This window comes from Alosa sapidissima, chromosome 24 (assembly GCF_018492685.1).
Source record: "Alosa sapidissima isolate fAloSap1 chromosome 24, fAloSap1.pri, whole genome shotgun sequence".
NCBI classification, from domain to species: Eukaryota; Metazoa; Chordata; class Actinopteri; order Clupeiformes; family Clupeidae; genus Alosa; species Alosa sapidissima.
The window spans coordinates 29664670-29684669 of record NC_055980.1 but is presented as its reverse complement, the minus strand read 5'-3'; the positions used below and the strand labels follow the sequence as shown (position 1 = coordinate 29684669).

Sequence of the window (20000 nt, the reverse complement as noted above, 5' to 3'; positions counted from 1 at the left end):
TGTGTGTGTCTATGTGCCTGTGTGTGTGTGTTTATATGTGCGAGTGTGTGTGTGTTTATGTGCACGTGTGTGTATGTCTATGTGCCTGTGTGTGTGTGTGTGTGTGTGTCTATGTGTGTGTGTGAGTGTGTGTGTGTGTGTGTGTGTGCATGTGTGTGCTTACCTTACAAGCACCAGGGAGGAGGTGCAGTTTCACATAGGGGTCTGCTAGTCCATTAAAGTCCATGGGCTTCAATCCCTAACGAGTGACACACACGCATCTGTATTCTGTCTTTTGTATGTGCCTGTGTGTGTGTGTGTATATGTGTATGCATGTGTGTGTGTATATATGTGTGTGTGTGTGTGTCTGTGTCTATATATGTGTGTGTGTGTGTATGTATATACGTGTGTGAGTGTGTGTATGAGGGGCCGTCTAGGGACACACTATCATAATCTTGCACATACACCACTATACTCATGCACACTCACTATTATAGTCATTTTACATGTATGTATGAGAGGGTATAGTCGTGAATGTGAGAGAGTATAGTAGTGTATGTGAAGGAGTATAGTAGTGAATGTGAAGGAGTAAAGAGTATAGTAGTATATGTGAGAGAATATAGTCGTGTATGTGAGAGAGTATAGTAGTGTATGCGAGAGAGTTTAATAGTGTATGTGAGAGAGTTTAGTAGTGTATGCGAGAAGGTATAGTAGTGAATGTGAGAGTATAGTAGTGAATGTGAGAGTATAGTGGTGTATGCGAGAGAGTATAGTAGTATATGTGAGAGAGTATAGTGGTGTGTGTGAGAGAGTACAGTAGTATATGTGAGAGAGTATAGTGGTGTATGTGAGAGAGTACAGTAGTGTATGTGAGAGAGTATAGTAGTATATGTGAGAGAGTATAGTGGTGTGTGTGAGAGAGTTTGCATGAAACGGAAGGAGTTTGATTTCTCAGTTCCTGATTGGTTTGTCAATGTCACTTCTCTCTAGCTAGCCAATTAAAATCAAGGAAGGGGCGGGACCTACACTGTCAATAACGTTTGTGTAGTGGTGGAGGAAAAAATCAGCCATGTCCTATGTGACTAAATATTAAACTACTAGGTACTGCAAACCGAATGCAAATTACAAAGACATTAGGGGTGACCTATTCTATTGTAATGCCAATGAGCTCCTTTTGTCTGGCGAAGTCATATTTTAGTGAACTGAGTATTGAAAAATTGCTGCGGGACCTAGCATCTACACTGTCAACACAGTTCGTAGCTGCTATAACGTTAGTGGTGCAGGGAAAAAGGGAACTTATTTATACAGTCTATGAAATTAAAAATGGCACTACACATCGAAACCGATAATAAATCGTTCTGGCTAGTTGTTATTACTTACCCCTCCATTTAATCTAGTGTCTTCCATGTCGTTAATCCTGCTAGTCATAGACCACTTGACTGAACTGAACTAGGAAAAACAGCATCAGAAAGATTCAGTTGCTATCAGTTGATAACAGACATGTTGTACAACACTGCCATCTGCTGGTTGTTCAGTGGAGGGTGTCTTCGCATTCAAATCTAGTGGTATTAATTTGTGGATCTTGGTGTGCAGTAGGAATGTCTCAAAATTACATCATCGACATAAAAGCAAAAAGGAGATTCACAAATGCAGATTCCACATACAAAGTCAAGCATATTTATTTTCAAATCTCGAAAATATATTTACAAAGATACGTTTATTTATATAAATTTGTTTATTTATTTGTATGTCACATTTTTATATTTGTATTTTGTATTTGGATATTTATAAATGTATGTATATGTATATATATCCTTTTATATATATTTATATATAGACACATAGAGACAATACTCACTCCATTAAAAAGGTGACATTATTGCGAATTAAATTTAGTTTAGTTCGCATGCATTTTTTTTAAACTCATGTCGTAGGCTACGTCCCGGTTAGGAATGTCCTGCGGCCCGGTGGTTGGAGACCGCTGCTCTATAGTGAGGTAGATGACATTGCAAAAATATCACCATGCATTCATAACCTCGTAATTCAGTGAGAGTGATCCCAAAACATCGGAAAGTGACATTTCTGTATTACATTTTGTCAAGAGGAAAAATCAATAGCAAACTGTTTCCAACTGACTATAGCGCTGTGAACCGTTCCTGGCTGGCCTGGCAAATCCGCCATCATAATAGCAAACAAGCGTGCCTGTTGTTAAAGGGAATGTGAGATGACGCTCTGATTGGTTTATTGCACTTTACGCCCAAACCACACCCATGATTAATGTAGCTACTTCAGACCACCCCATTTTAGATTTGCGTTGGGCACAACAGTCATGATCCCGCCGGTAAAATAGAAACAGCGCCCAAGATCCGCCCACAAAGCGATTTGCGCGAAGTCAATTGCGCTAAAGTGCAAGATATAGCCCTTAAACTACTAGTGCAAACCGAATGCAAATTACAAAGACACGAGGGGTGACCTATTCTATTGTAATGCCAGCTCCTTTTGTCTGGCGAAGTCATATTTTAGTGAACTGAGTCCTGAAAGATTGCCATTTCAGTTAGCTAGTTAGTTAGCATTACGACATGCTGCTGGTAGATAGTTTGGTAACCTAGCAACAATAAACACTTGACCCGAAGCACTCTGAAAGGAGCGCTGTCAGTGCAAAAAATGTGATGTGGACACAGGCTCACGAGTCACTGGCAACAGCAGACAAGGTTATCAAAAATGTCTGCCAGCCAAACTGTAATGCACGTCCTTTTTGGAATGTTGCTGGAATGCTAGCTAACTAGCTAACTGCAATGGCAGCAATCTTTCAGATCTCAGGCTATTACAATAGAATAGGCACCCCTCATGTCAGTCTTTGTAATTTCCATTTTCGGTTTGCAGTAGTAGTTTAATATTTAGTCACATAGGACTTGGCTGATTTTTTCCTCGACCACTAGGTCTACACGAAAATTGTTGACAGTGTAGGTCCCGCCCCTTCCTTGATTTTAATTGGCTAGCTAGAGAGAAGTGACATTGACAAACCAATCAGGAACTGAGAAATCAAACTCCTTCCGTTTCATGCAAACTCCCTTCCGTTTCATGCAAACTCTCTCACACACACCACTATACTCCCTCACACACACCACTATACTCTCTCACATATACTACTATACTCTCTCACATATACTACTATACTCTCTCACACACACCACTATACTCTCTCACATACACCACTATACTTTCTCACATATACTGCTATACTCTCTCACATATACGACTATACTCTCTCGCATACACTACTAAACTTTCTCATACACACCACTATACTCTCTCACATACACCACTATACTTTCTCACATATACTACTATACTCTCTCGCATACACTACTAAACTCTCTCACACACACCACTATACAGTACTCTCTCGCATACACCACTATACTCTCTCACATATACTATTATACTCTCTCACATACACCACTATACTCTCTCACATTCACTACTATACTCTCTTGCATTCACTACTATAGGCCTACCTTCTCGCATACACTACTAAACTCTCTCTCATACACTACTATACTCTCTTGCATACACTACTATACTCTTTCGCATACACTACTAAACTCTCTCTCACATACACTACCAAACTCTCTCACATACACTACTATAGTCTCTCACATACACTACTATAGTATCTCACATATACACTCTAAAAAATGCTGGGTTATTTTCTCAACCCAAACGCTGAGTTGAAACTGTTGGGTCATTGTGTGGGGTTGTTTTTACTCATATTGGGTTATTTTCTGTAACCCAGCTTGTTGGGTTGATAGTTTAGGACAGCCCCCCTTCTCTCCCCCACCTGCCGTGAGCACACTACCCAGCACCAGGGTAACTTTAACACAGCTGCATAGTTATTTGAGAGTTCGGGGGAAATCGTTATTCTTTCAACCGTCCATGCAGTCCAGCAGCTGTCAACATGCAGTGGAAATCAGGCGATTTTGGAAAGTATGTATCTGCTTTTAACTTTTTTATTATTATTATTCAGACGGATTTTAAAAGTACACCCAGAGATACCCATTGTGATATGAATGGATATTCTGCCTGCCAATTTCGTTCAGCCTAAGCAGGTTAAGAATTGTGTCATTCAAGTCAGTTAACGTTAGCTAACATTAACTTACAATTACTGCTCATGTTAAATGTTAAATCTACACAAAGACAGACTCTTAAAAACATAGTTCTGTGTTCACTGGGTATGAACTGCTAAACAGAAACAAAACAAACTTTTACAACAAACTAAAATTAGCATACCAACAGCTGGCTAGGTTAACGTTAGCAGACGGTTGGTATGCTAACGTTAATTAAATGCTTCGTGGTAGTGGAGCATGTGTGTCAGCTAATGTATACAGTTGAAGTAGTCTCTTCACACGTATGGTAATCATCATGCCAAACAACATATTAATTAATTCAGGGTAGCTTCATATTATAGCCATGTAACTTACTGGGTGGTTTTTGGTGGTAACATTAACGTTACAGACAACTTGAATTTAACTAACTGAATGTGTTAACATGAGCTACATGTAGCTAACGGTAGAACTATCACTGCCACTAACGTTAATATTACTGAACGTATGTTTGTCAGTCTGCTGTTAAACAACTCCATGAGGTGGTCATGGTTTCCGAGTGTATTGCGCTAATATTTTGTCTCTGGATTTTTAATGTTTGTCAACATCATTCACTGATCATGGTTCGTGAAAGTCTTGATATAAAGGTCTGTCAATAGCAGTGATTAATTTACTCTTTTTCTTTCTTTGATTGACAGGGCTGACCCCCAAATGGACCGTGGAATCTAGCTGTCTTCATGGATGTAACTTATCACATGCTGATGCTGCTTTTAGAGTAGGCTATCCATTCAAAAATAAACTGTCAAATAAATAATTATGTCAAACTGTTTTATTTCATTGCATGGCTATTTGTTGCCCATTTTCTCTCAATGCAACCCAAATACTGGGTTTAGAAAACCCGACAACTGGTTATTTTAACTAGCAGTTCTGTTGATATAACCCAGTGGTTTGGGTTGAATCTATACCCAATATACTGTGTGAATTTTACTCAACATTTATATAGTTATAACCCAGCACATTGGTTACCTTTACCCAGTCTATTGTGCCAATTTAACTAACGTTGTGTTGATATAACCCAGCGTTTAGGGTTAGAATCATACCCAATCTGCTGGGTTTGTATGTACCCAGACCATTGGGTTAGGATAACTCAACGTGGTGTTGGTCCAATAGTTAACCAGCGGCTGGGTTATATTTGGGTTATTTTTTTTTTATACTACTAAACTCTCTCACATACACTACTATACTCTCTCACATACACTACTATACTCTTTACTCTCTCACATACACTACTATACTCTCTCACATACACTACTATACTCTCTCACATACACTACTATACTCTACTCTCTCACATACACTACTATACCCTCTCACATTCACTACTATACTCCTTCACATACACTACTATACTCTCTCACATACACGACTATACTCTCTCACATTCACTACTATACTCCTTCACATACACTACTATACTCTCTCACATACACAACTATACCCTCTCATACATACATGTAAAATCACTATAATAGTGAGTGTGCATAAGTATAGTGGTGTATGTGCAAGATTATGATAGTGTGTGTAAGACCAATTATGAACTAGATGTACCGCAGAGTGGTACAAAATATGACCGCCGCCCAGTCCAGCACATTTTTTCCACAAAAATAAATCACGCTGAAAGGCCTATATGATTCTAACTGTGTTATGCATTATCCACACTCAATTCTCACTGGGGGGTCAAAAAGGGTCCTATGTTCCCCGCTGCTTCCAAGTAGACTGCAGCCGCACGGCAAGGCGCGGGTTGGTAAAGTGCTGTCGCGCGTGTTTGAGCTCCGAGTCGCCTCTTCTTGGAGGAAGAGCGCATGTTTTAATCTGCAAGCACGTTCACTAATGAACATTTCTTGACGAAGCTGGCCTATCTTAGCGATATATTTGATATATCTTAGCGATACATTTGAGTTAAATGTCCAGTTACAAGGCAAAGACAAGCACCTACCTCACCTAGCAAATAAGATTACTGCATTCACCAAAAAAACTTGAGTATGGGACAGGCGCCTCGATCGCGACAGTATTATGCCTTTGAGATTTCCGAGCGAAATCGCTGAAACGTCTGATTGGGAGGCACTCTTGTGATCCCATGTATTAAACAGTAGGCCTACATCACATCCCTGCAAAGTTTATTTCAAAAATATTTCCCAACCAGCAGTGCTCAGTATGACTGGATTATGGATCCATTTAATGCAGCATGTTGTCATTTCATTGAATATATTGTACAATGCTCTATAATGGCCTATGCTTCCTAATATGTTGCTGGAAAACAGAAATATGTGTGTTATGTATTTATTTATTATTATATCTGCAGCACCAGCTTATTTTACCTCTGTTGAAGAGGATATTTAGAACTTGTCATTATTTCAATAAATTTGACAATTTTAAGCTTGACCTACCACTTTCTTAGAGCGATGAGGGACAGGTGGGGCTCGAGAATGCCCCCTCAAAGTGGGGAATGAAAGAAAAAGTTTGAGAACCACTGATCTAGTTTGTTAACTACCACAGTCACGAGTTGGGTCGCGATAGTCTGTCATTTTTAAAAAGTGGGTCCCCAAAAAAAAAAGTTTGAGAAACACTGTTAAATCTAGCCGAGTCTGCATGCCTTCATCCCAAGCTTGTCATTGTCTTTGCACTTGGCATGTCATTGTTGATTCTTACTGTACAAGAGGTAAGGGAGGTGATCTAAAATAGCCTTTGGTTGAGCTGTCGGAAGAATGGGATTAATTTTAATGGAACAAAGAGATATCAAACTATACTGGGCTGTAAACCCAAAGGGACATTTTTGGATTATTGACGAGTCAGACCAAAGGGGCTTCGGAGCAACGCGCAGTCCCCCCCCCCCTGCAGCGTGCCAGCGAACGGAAAAATGAACAAAACAAACCAATTAAATATCAACTTAAAAAGGCATGTAGTTGTAGCGCGTTTCTTCTGTGAGAGGTGCAGCTTGTGTGTGTTGCTGTCCTCAATTTAGTGCTGAAGCGGACAATGCGAAGTTACCTAGAATGTATCTTATATTCAGTAAAGAAGCACTACACAAGTAAAACCATTGTAGGCCTATGTTATAAAAAATGTTCTTCATCTATTCTTTTACTCCGTTATACTCAACGTGGAAGTTAGGAAAATCGCCCTTCTGGCTTGTGTCAATATTGCACCGTACGCGTATGTGTAGGTCTACCTGGTGTGCTATGGCAAGCAACATTGATAGAAAAATACACTTTGCTACCGTTTGTGCACGAAATGTGCACTCGCAAGCATATCCCATCCGCATATCCGTGGTCAGATACAAGGCGGGGAACATAGGACCCTTTTCTACAAAAAGGGTCCTATGTTCCCCGGTCCCATACAAATAGCGGGGAACATAGGACCCGGGGAACATAGGTACGCTCCCCTCTGGTATCTGCTAGACAACAAGTACCAAAACATGATTAGTTCATAGATTTCACATGTAAAATTCATTTTATACAAGCCCACCCCCATCTTGCCTGTTCATAATTCTGAGAAATTCTTGAATTGTGTGCATGTGTGCGTGTACACGTTTATGTTTATGTGTGTGGGTGTGTGTGTGCGTGCTTGTGTGTTTGCCTGCGTATGTGTGTTTGTGCATGTGCATGCATGCGTACATATGTCTACTGTGTGAGTATGTGTCATACGGATGATTACTGTGAATGTATGTGTGTGCGTGTGTATCTGTTTATGCACATGTGTGCACATGGAATGGGTTAACATGACCCCTGGAGGCAAACATACGGAAAAAATTGGTCATCCTAGGCCCTATACGGTTCTCAAGATATTCACAGAAAACTGTGTCTGCCCTACCCTCCTTTCGGGGGTCCAGTACAGCGGGGGGGCTACAGATCAAAACAAAAAAACGATGGTTCCATGCTATCCATGTGGGGTTACATGCCCACCAAGTTTCGTCTACCCCGGTCTTTCAGTGTCCCGGGAATCCTTGACGGAAATTTGGACATGCGAAAAAAGAAAAAAAATCTGACTAAAGCTTCGCTGCGCGGCGGTCATAATTAAGGCCTAGACGGCCCCTCATAATGAAGTAAGGCCTAGACGGCCCCTCATATGTGTGTGTGTATATATGTGTGTGAGTGTGTGTGTGTGTGTGTATGTATATATATATGTGTGTGAGTGTGTGTGTGTGTATGTATATATGTGTGTGAGTGTGTGTGTGTGTGTGTATGTATATATGTGTGTGAGTATGTGTGTGTGTATGTATATATGTGTGTGTGTGTGTGTGTGTATGTATATATGTGTGTGAGTATGTGTGTGTGTGTATGTATATATGTGTGTGTGTGTGTGTATGTATATATGTGTGTGAGTATGTGTGTGTGTGTATGTATATATGTGTGTGAGTGTGTGTGTGTGTATATATATGTGTGTGTGTGTGTGTGTGTGTGTACATACCTTTGCCCTTTGGATAGTGCAGTGCAGACTGCTTGATGATGTCTCATATCGCAGCTCAAAGTCCAGAGTGCCTAGAGATGCTACAGGGGTAAGCACACACACTCTCACATACACACACACAAAACACACACACACAAATATACACACAAATGCACACACGCACGCACACACACACACACATGTATGTACAACGTAAATGGTTTGCTTGTGAGTGTTTTGTATACATTCATATATTCATGTGTGTGTGTATGTGTGTGTGTGTGTGCATGTGTGTGTGTGTCGTACTAGCCTGGGTGAACACAGACGAACATGCAAGTCCATCTGGAAAGGATCCCATGTTGGCCGTGTTACAACCTTTAGGGTTGTAACCAGCACTGTGTGTGTGTGTGTGTGTGTGTGTGCCCATGTTACGACCTCCAGGGTTGTAACCAGCACTGCAATGAAACTTCACCATGAAAGTGGTGCCTTAAAATCTTACCAAATAATGTCAGAGCAGCAAACATCCCAAGCAGCAAACACATTATTTGAACCAAAAGCAATGTTTGATTTAAATGTTTATGTTTTAAATGTAAATGTTTGATTTAAGTTGTACCGTGGTATTCAACAAAAAACAATGTGTATACGGACAATCTTTAAACATGTTTTTTGACACCAGTAGAAAAAACCCTATTAAACGTTGTAATCAGTTGTTAAACACAATGCTACATTTTAAAACCCTATTAAAAATGTCTATTAAATGTCTTAATCAGTTGTTAAACACATTGCTACATTTTAAAACCCTAAAAACTTCTATTAAATGTTGCCATGTCTCCGAAGGCAGATTCTTCCACATGGCACAGCATTTCTTTATTTCCTTCTTTTGCCCAAGTTCCTGCATCAGGCACGCACACACACATATATATACATATACACACACGTATATATACACACACACACATATATATACATATACACACACGTATATATACACACACACACACATATATATACATATACACACACGTATATATACACACACACACACACACACATATATATACATATACACACACGTATATACACACACACACACACACATATAGTTCCTGCATCATACACACACGTATATATACACACACACACATATATATATACACACACACACACACACATATATATATATACACACACACACACACACATATATATATACACACACACACACACACATATATATATACACACACACACACATATATATACATATACACACACGTATATATACACACACACACACACACACATATATATACATATACACACACGTATATACACACACACACACACACATATAGTTCCTGCATCATACACACACGTATATATACACACACACACATATATATATACACACACACACACACACGTATATATACACACACACACACACACACACGTATATATACACACACACACACACACACATATATATACATATACACACACGTATACACACACACACACACACACATATATATACATATACACACACGTATATACACACACACACACACACATATAGTTCCTGCATCATACACACACGTATATATACACACACACACATATATATATACACACACACACACACACATATATATATATACACACACACACACACACATATATATATACACACACACACACACACATATATATATACACACACACACACATATATATACATATACACACACGTATATATACACACACACACACACACACATATATATACATATACACACACGTATATACACACACACACACACACATATAGTTCCTGCATCATACACACACGTATATATACACACACACACATATATATATACACACACACACACACACGTATATATACACACACACACACACACACACGTATATATACACACACACACACACACACATATATATACATATACACACACGTATACACACACACACACACACACATATAGTTCCTGCATCATACACACACGTATATATACACACACACACATATATATATACACACACACACACACACACATATAGTTCCTGCATCATACAACGGCACTGTCACCGCTCAGGTTTAATGTCATTAGACAGCTGTGTGTGTGTGTGTGTGTGTATGTGTTCTACAGAAGATACATATCCATATCTGTGTGTGTGTGTGTGTTCTACAGAAGATACATATCCATATCTGTGTGTGTGTGTGTGTTCTACAGAAGATACATATCCATATCTGTGTGTGTGTGTGTGTTCTACAGAAGATACATATCCATATCTGTGTGTGTGTGTGTGTTCTACAGAAGATACATATCCATATCTGTGTGTGTGTGTGTGTTCTACAGAAGATACATATCCATATCTGTGTGTGTGTGTGTGTGTTCTACAGAAGATACATATCCATATCTGTGTGTGTGTGTGTGTTCTACAGAAGATACATATCCATATCTGTGTGTGTGTGTGTGTTCTACAGAAGATACATATCCATATCTGTGTGTGTGTGTGTGTTCTACAGAAGATACATATCCATATCTGTGTGTGTGTGTGTGTTCTACAGAAGATACATATCCATATCTGTGTGTGTGTGTGTGTTCTACAGAAGATACATATCCATATCTGTGTGTGTGTGTGTGTTCTACAGAAGATACATATCCATATCTGTGTGTGTGTGTGTGTTCTACAGAAGATACATATCCATATCTGTGTGTGTGTGTGTGTTCTACAGAAGATACATATCCATATCTGTGTGTGTGTGTGTGTTCTACAGAAGATACATATCCATATCTGTGTGTGTGTGTGTGTTCTACAGAAGATACATATCCATATCTGTGTGTGTGTGTGTGTTCTACAGAAGATACATATCCATATCTGTGTGTGTGTGTGTGTTCTACAGAAGATACATATCCATATCTGTGTGTGTGTGTGTGTTCTACAGAAGATACATATCCATATCTGTGTGTGTGTGTGTGTTCTACAGAAGATACATATCCATATCTGTGTGTGTGTGTGTGTTCTACAGAAGATACATATCCATATCTGTGTGTGTGTGTGTGTTCTACAGAAGATACATATCCATATCTGTGTGTGTGTGTGTGTTCTACAGAAGATACATATCCATATCTGTGTGTGTGTGTGTGTTCTACAGAAGATACATATCCATATCTGTGTGTGTGTGTGTGTTCTACAGAAGATACATATCCATATCTGTGTGTGTGTGTGTGTTCTACAGAAGATACATATCCATATCTGTGTGTGTGTGTGTGTTCTACAGAAGATACATATCCATATCTGTGTGTGTGTGTGTGTTCTACAGAAGATACATATCCATATCTGTGTGTGTGTGTGTGTTCTACAGAAGATACATATCCATATCTGTGTGTGTGTGTGTGTTCTACAGAAGATACATATCCATATCTGTGTGTGTGTGTGTGTTCTACAGAAGATACATATCCATATCTGTGTGTGTGTGTGTGTTCTACAGAAGATACATATCCATATCTGTGTGTGTGTGTGTGTTCTACAGAAGATACATATCCATATCTGTGTGTGTGTGTGTGTTCTACAGAAGATACATATCCATATCTGTGTGTGTGTGTGTGTTCTACAGAAGATACATATCCATATCTGTGTGTGTGTGTGTGTTCTACAGAAGATACATATCCATATCTGTGTGTGTGTGTGTGTTCTACAGAAGATACATATCCATATCTGTGTGTGTGTGTGTGTTCTACAGAAGATACATATCCATATCTGTGTGTGTGTGTGTGTTCTACAGAAGATACATATCCATATCTGTGTGTGTGTGTGTGTTCTACAGAAGATACATATCCATATCTGTGTGTGTGTGTGTGTTCTACAGAAGATACATATCCATATCTGTGTGTGTGTGTGTGTTCTACAGAAGATACATATCCATATCTGTGTGTGTGTGTGTGTTCTACAGAAGATACATATCCATATCTGTGTGTGTGTGTGTGTTCTACAGAAGATACATATCCATATCTGTGTGTGTGTGTGTGTTCTACAGAAGATACATATCCATATCTGTGTGTGTGTGTGTGTTCTACAGAAGATACATATCCATATCTGTGTGTGTGTGTGTGTTCTACAGAAGATACATATCCATATCTGTGTGTGTGTGTGTGTTCTACAGAAGATACATATCCATATCTGTGTGTGTGTGTGTGTTCTACAGAAGATACATATCCATATCTGTGTGTGTGTGTGTGTGTTCTACAGAAGATACATATCCATATCTGTGTGTGTGTGTGTGTTCTACAGAAGATACATATCCATATCTGTGTGTGTGTGTGTGTTCTACAGAAGATACATATCCATATCTGTGTGTGTGTGTGTGTTCTACAGAAGATACATATCCATATCTGTGTGTGTGTGTGTGTTCTACAGAAGATACATATCCATATCTGTGTGTGTGTGTGTGTTCTACAGAAGATACATATCCATATCTGTGTGTGTGTGTGTGTTCTACAGAAGATACATATCCATATCTGTGTGTGTGTGTGTGTTCTACAGAAGATACATATCCATATCTGTGTGTGTGTGTGTGTTCTACAGAAGATACATATCCATATCTGTGTGTGTGTGTGTGTTCTACAGAAGATACATATCCATATCTGTGTGTGTGTGTGTGTTCTACAGAAGATACATATCCATATCTGTGTGTGTGTGTGTGTTCTACAGAAGATACATATCCATATCTGTGTGTGTGTGTGTGTTCTACAGAAGATACATATCCATATCTGTGTGTGTGTGTGTGTTCTACAGAAGATACATATCCATATCTGTGTGTGTGTGTGTGTTCTACAGAAGATACATATCCATATCTGTGTGTGTGTGTGTGTTCTACAGAAGATACATATCCATATCTGTGTGTGTGTGTGTGTTCTACAGAAGATACATATCCATATCTGTGTGTGTGTGTGTGTTCTACAGAAGATACATATCCATATCTGTGTGTGTGTGTGTGTTCTACAGAAGATACATATCCATATCTGTGTGTGTGTGTGTGTTCTACAGAAGATACATATCCATATCTGTGTGTGTGTGTGTGTTCTACAGAAGATACATATCCATATCTGTGTGTGTGTGTGTGTTCTACAGAAGATACATATCCATATCTGTGTGTGTGTGTGTGTTCTACAGAAGATACATATCCATATCTGTGTGTGTGTGTGTGTTCTACAGAAGATACATATCCATATCTGTGTGTGTGTGTGTGTTCTACAGAAGATACATATCCATATCTGTGTGTGTGTGTGTGTTCTACAGAAGATACATATCCATATCTGTGTGTGTGTGTGTGTTCTACAGAAGATACATATCCATATCTGTGTGTGTGTGTGTGTTCTACAGAAGATACATATCCATATCTGTGTGTGTGTGTGTGTTCTACAGAAGATACATATCCATATCTGTGTGTGTGTGTGTGTTCTACAGAAGATACATATCCATATCTGTGTGTGTGTGTGTGTTCTACAGAAGATACATATCCATATCTGTGTGTGTGTGTGTGTTCTACAGAAGATACATATCCATATCTGTGTGTGTGTGTGTGTTCTACAGAAGATACATATCCATATCTGTGTGTGTGTGTGTGTTCTACAGAAGATACATATCCATATCTGTGTGTGTGTGTGTGTTCTACAGAAGATACATATCCATATCTGTGTGTGTGTGTGTGTTCTACAGAAGATACATATCCATATCTGTGTGTGTGTGTGTGTTCTACAGAAGATACATATCCATATCTGTGTGTGTGTGTGTGTTCTACAGAAGATACATATCCATATCTGTGTGTGTGTGTGTGTTCTACAGAAGATACATATCCATATCTGTGTGTGTGTGTGTGTTCTACAGAAGATACATATCCATATCTGTGTGTGTGTGTGTGTTCTACAGAAGATACATATCCATATCTGTGTGTGTGTGTGTGTTCTACAGAAGATACATATCCATATCTGTGTGTGTGTGTGTGTTCTACAGAAGATACATATCCATATCTGTGTGTGTGTGTGTGTTCTACAGAAGATACATATCCATATCTGTGTGTGTGTGTGTGTTCTACAGAAGATACATATCCATATCTGTGTGTGTGTGTGTGTTCTACAGAAGATACATATCCATATCTGTGTGTGTGTGTGTGTTCTACAGAAGATACATATCCATATCTGTGTGTGTGTGTGTGTTCTACAGAAGATACATATCCATATCTGTGTGTGTGTGTGTGTTCTACAGAAGATACATATCCATATCTGTGTGTGTGTGTGTGTTCTACAGAAGATACATATCCATATCTGTGTGTGTGTGTGTGTTCTACAGAAGATACATATCCATATCTGTGTGTGTGTGTGTGTTCTACAGAAGATACATATCCATATCTGTGTGTGTGTGTGTGTTCTACAGAAGATACATATCCATATCTGTGTGTGTGTGTGTGTTCTACAGAAGATACATATCCATATCTGTGTGTGTGTGTGTGTTCTACAGAAGATACATATCCATATCTGTGTGTGTGTGTGTGTTCTACAGAAGATACATATCCATATCTGTGTGTGTGTGTGTGTTCTACAGAAGATACATATCCATATCTGTGTGTGTGTGTGTGTTCTACAGAAGATACATATCCATATCTGTGTGTGTGTGTGTGTTCTACAGAAGATACATATCCATATCTGTGTGTGTGTGTGTGTTCTACAGAAGATACATATCCATATCTGTGTGTGTGTGTGTGTTCTACAGAAGATACATATCCATATCTGTGTGTGTGTGTGTGTTCTACAGAAGATACATATCCATATCTGTGTGTGTGTGTGTGTTCTACAGAAGATACATATCCATATCTGTGTGTGTGTGTGTGTTCTACAGAAGATACATATCCATATCTGTGTGTGTGTGTGTGTTCTACAGAAGATACATATCCATATCTGTGTGTGTGTGTGTGTTCTACAGAAGATACATATCCATATCTGTGTGTGTGTGTGTGTTCTACAGAAGATACATATCCATATCTGTGTGTGTGTGTGTGTTCTACAGAAGATACATATCCATATCTGTGTGTGTGTGTGTGTTCTACAGAAGATACATATCCATATCTGTGTGTGTGTGTGTGTTCTACAGAAGATACATATCCATATCTGTGTGTGTGTGTGTGTTCTACAGAAGATACATATCCATATCTGTGTGTGTGTGTGTGTTCTACAGAAGATACATATCCATATCTGTGTGTGTGTGTGTGTTCTACAGAAGATACATATCCATATCTGTGTGTGTGTGTGTGTTCTACAGAAGATACATATCCATATCTGTGTGTGTGTGTGTGTTCTACAGAAGATACATATCCATATCTGTGTGTGTGTGTGTGTTCTACAGAAGATACATATCCATATCTGTGTGTGTGTGTGTGTTCTACAGAAGATACATATCCATATCTGTGTGTGTGTGTGTGTTCTACAGAAGATACATATCCATATCTGTGTGTGTGTGTGTGTTCTACAGAAGATACATATCCATATCTGTGTGTGTGTGTGTGTTCTACAGAAGATACATATCCATATCTGTGTGTGTGTGTGTGTTCTACAGAAGATACATATCCATATCTGTGTGTGTGTGTGTGTTCTACAGAAGATACATATCCATATCTGTGTGTGTGTGTGTGTTCTACAGAAGATACATATCCATATCTGTGTGTGTGTGTGTGTTCTACAGAAGATACATATCCATATCTGTGTGTGTGTGTGTGTTCTACAGAAGATACATATCCATATCTGTGTGTGTGTGTGTGTTCTACAGAAGATACATATCCATATCTGTGTGTGTGTGTGTGTTCTACAGAAGATACATATCCATATCTGTGTGTGTGTGTGTGTTCTACAGAAGATACATATCCATATCTGTGTGTGTGTGTGTGTTCTACAGAAGATACATATCCATATCTGTGTGTGTGTGTGTGTTCTACAGAAGATACATATCCATATCTGTGTGTGTGTGTGTGTTCTACAGAAGATACATATCCATATCTGTGTGTGTGTGTGTGTTCTACAGAAGATACATATCCATATCTGTGTGTGTGTGTGTGTTCTACAGAAGATACATATCCATATCTGTGTGTGTGTGTGTGTTCTACAGAAGATACATATCCATATCTGTGTGTGTGTGTGTGTTCTACAGAAGATACATATCCATATCTGTGTGTGTGTGTGTGTTCTACAGAAGATACATATCCATATCTGTGTGTGTGTGTGTGTTCTACAGAAGATACATATCCATATCTGTGTGTGTGTGTGTGTTCTACAGAAGATACATATCCATATCTGTGTGTGTGTGTGTGTTCTACAGAAGATACATATCCATATCTGTGTGTGTGTGTGTGTTCTACAGAAGATACATATCCATATCTGTGTGTGTGTGTGTGTTCTACAGAAGATACATATCCATATCTGTGTGTGTGTGTGTGTTCTACAGAAGATACATATCCATATCTGTGTGTGTGTGTGTGTTCTACAGAAGATACATATCCATATCTGTGTGTGTGTGTGTGTTCTACAGAAGATACATATCCATATCTGTGTGTGTGTGTGTGTGTGTTCTACAGAAGATACATATCCATATCTGTGTGTGTGTGTGTGTTCTACAGAAGATACATATCCATATCTGTGTGTGTGTGTGTGTTCTACAGAAGATACATATCCATATCTGTGTGTGGTGTGTGTTCTACAGAAGATACATATCCATATCTGTGTGTGTGTGTGTGTTCTACAGAAGATACATATCCATATCTGTGTGTGTGTGTGTGTTCTACAGAAGATACATATCCATATCTGTGTGTGTGTGTGTGTGTTCTACAGAAGATACATATCCATATCTGTGTGTGTGTGTGTGTTCTACAGAAGATACATATCCATATCTGTGTGTGTGTGTGTGTTCTACAGAAGATACATATCCATATCTGTGTGTGTGTGTGTGTTCTACAGAAGATACATATCCATATCTGTGTGTGTGTGTGTGTTCTACAGAAGATACATATCCATATCTGTGTGTGTGTGTGTGTTCTACAGAAGATACATATCCATATCTGTGTGTGTGTGTGTGTTCTACAGAAGATACATATCCATATCTGTGTGTGTGTGTGTGTTCTACAGAAGATACATATCCATATCTGTGTGTGTGTGTGTGTTCTACAGAAGATACATATCCATATCTGTGTGTGTGTGTGTGTTCTACAGAAGATACATATCCATATCTGTGTGTGTGTGTGTGTTCTACAGAAGATACATATCCATATCTGCTGTGTGTGTGTGTTCTACAGAAGATACACATATCCATATCTGTGTGTGTGTGTGTGTTCTACAGAAGATACATATCCATATCTGTGTGTGTGTGTGTGTTCTACAGAAGATACATATCCATATCTGTGTGTGTGTGTGTGTTCTACAGAAGATACATATCCATATCTGTGTGTGTGTGTGTGTTCTACAGAAGATACATATCCATATCTGTGTGTGTGTGTGTGTTCTACAGAAGATACATATCCATATCTGTGTGTGTGTGTGTGTTCTACAGAAGATACATATCCATATCTGTGTGTGTGTGTGTGTTCTACAGAAGATACATATCCATATCTGTGTGTGTGTGTGTGTTCTACAGAAGATACATATCCATATCTGTGTGTGTGTGTGTGTTCTACAGAAGATACATATCCATATCTGTGTGTGTGTGTGTGTTCTACAGAAGATACATATCCATATCTGTGTGTGTGTGTGTGTTCTACAGAAGATACATATCCATATCTGTGTGTGTGTGTGTGTTCTACAGAAGATACATATCCATATCTGTGTGTGTGTGTGTGTTCTACAGAAGATACATATCCATATCTGTGTGTGTGTGTGTGTGTTCTACAGAAGATACATATCCATATCTGTGTGTGTGTGTGTGTTCTACAGAAGATACATATCCATATCTGTGTGTGTGTGTGTGTTCTACAGAAGATACATATCCATATCTGTGTGTGTGTGTGTGTTCTACAGAAGATACATATCCATATCTGTGTGTGTGTGTGTGTTCTACAGAAGATACATATCCATATCTGTGTGTGTGTGTGTGTTCTACAGAAGATACATATCCATATCTGTGTGTGTGTGTGTGTTCTACAGAAGATACATATCCATATCTGTGTGTGTGTGTGTGTTCTACAGAAGATACATATCCATATCTGTGTGTGTGTGTGTGTTCTACAGAAGATACATATCCATATCTGTGTGTGTGTGTGTGTTCTACAGAAGATACATATCCATATCTGTGTGTGTGTGTGTGTTCTACAGAAGATACATATCCATATCTGTGTGTGTGTGTGTGTTCTACAGAAGATACATATCCATATCTGTGTGTGTGTGTGTGTTCTACAGAAGATACATATCCATATCTGTGTGTGTGTGTGTGTTCTACAGAAGATACATATCCATATCTGTGTGTGTGTGTGTGTTCTACAGAAGATACATATCCATATCTGTGTGTGTGTGTGTGTTCTACAGAAGATACATATCCATATCTGTGTGTGTGTGTGTGTTCTACAGAAGATACATATCCATATCTGTGTGTGTGTGTGTGTTCTACAGAAGATACATATCCATATCTGTGTGTGTGTGTGTGTTCTACAGAAGATACATATCCATATCTGTGTGTGTGTGTGTGTTCTACAGAAGATACATATCCATATCTGTGTGTGTGTGTGTGTTCTACAGAAGATACATATCCATATCTGTGTGTGTGTGTGTGTTCTACAGAAGATACATATCCATATCTGTGTGTGTGTGTGTTCTACAGAAGATACATATCCATATCTGTGTGTGTGTGTGTGTTCTACAGAAGATACATATCCATATCTGTGTGTGTGTGTGTGTTCTACAGAAGATACATATCCATATCTGTGTGTGTGTGTGTGTTCTACAGAAGATACATATCCATATCTGTGTGTGTGTGTGTGTTCTACAGAAGATACATATCCATATCTGTGTGTGTGTGTGTGTTCTACAGAAGATACATATCCATATCTGTGTGTGTGTGTGTGTTCTACAGAAGATACATATCCATATCTGTGTGTGTGTGTGTGTTCTACAGAAGATACATATCCATATCTGTGTGTGTGTGTGTGTTCTACAGAGATACATATCCATATCTGTGTGTGTGTGTGTGTTCTACAGAAGATACATATCCATATCTGTGTGTGTGTGTGTGTTCTACAGAAGATACATATCCATATCTGTGTGTGTGTGTGTGTTCTACAGAAGATACATATCCATATCTGTGTGTGTGTGTGTGTTCTACAGAAGATACATATCCATATCTGTGTGTGTGTGTGTGTTCTACAGAAGATACATATCCATATCTGTGTGTGTGTGTGTGTTCTACAGAAGATACATA

General features: G+C 38.8%; 1 protein-coding gene across 2 annotated transcripts in view; it reads right to left on the bottom strand.

Moving 5' to 3' along the window:
* The window catches only part of doc2a (double C2-like domains, alpha), a 135094-nt gene that overhangs the window by 79511 nt on the left and 35583 nt on the right, over positions 1–20000 (bottom strand). For both annotated transcript variants that reach the window (XM_042083340.1, XM_042083341.1), the window contains 2 exons: positions 8547–8626; positions 164–238 (listed from right to left, as the gene is read on the bottom strand). In XM_042083340.1, the coding sequence (XP_041939274.1) occupies positions 164–238; positions 8547–8626 (155 nt within the window). The remainder of the gene's footprint in view (positions 1–163; positions 239–8546; positions 8627–20000) is intronic.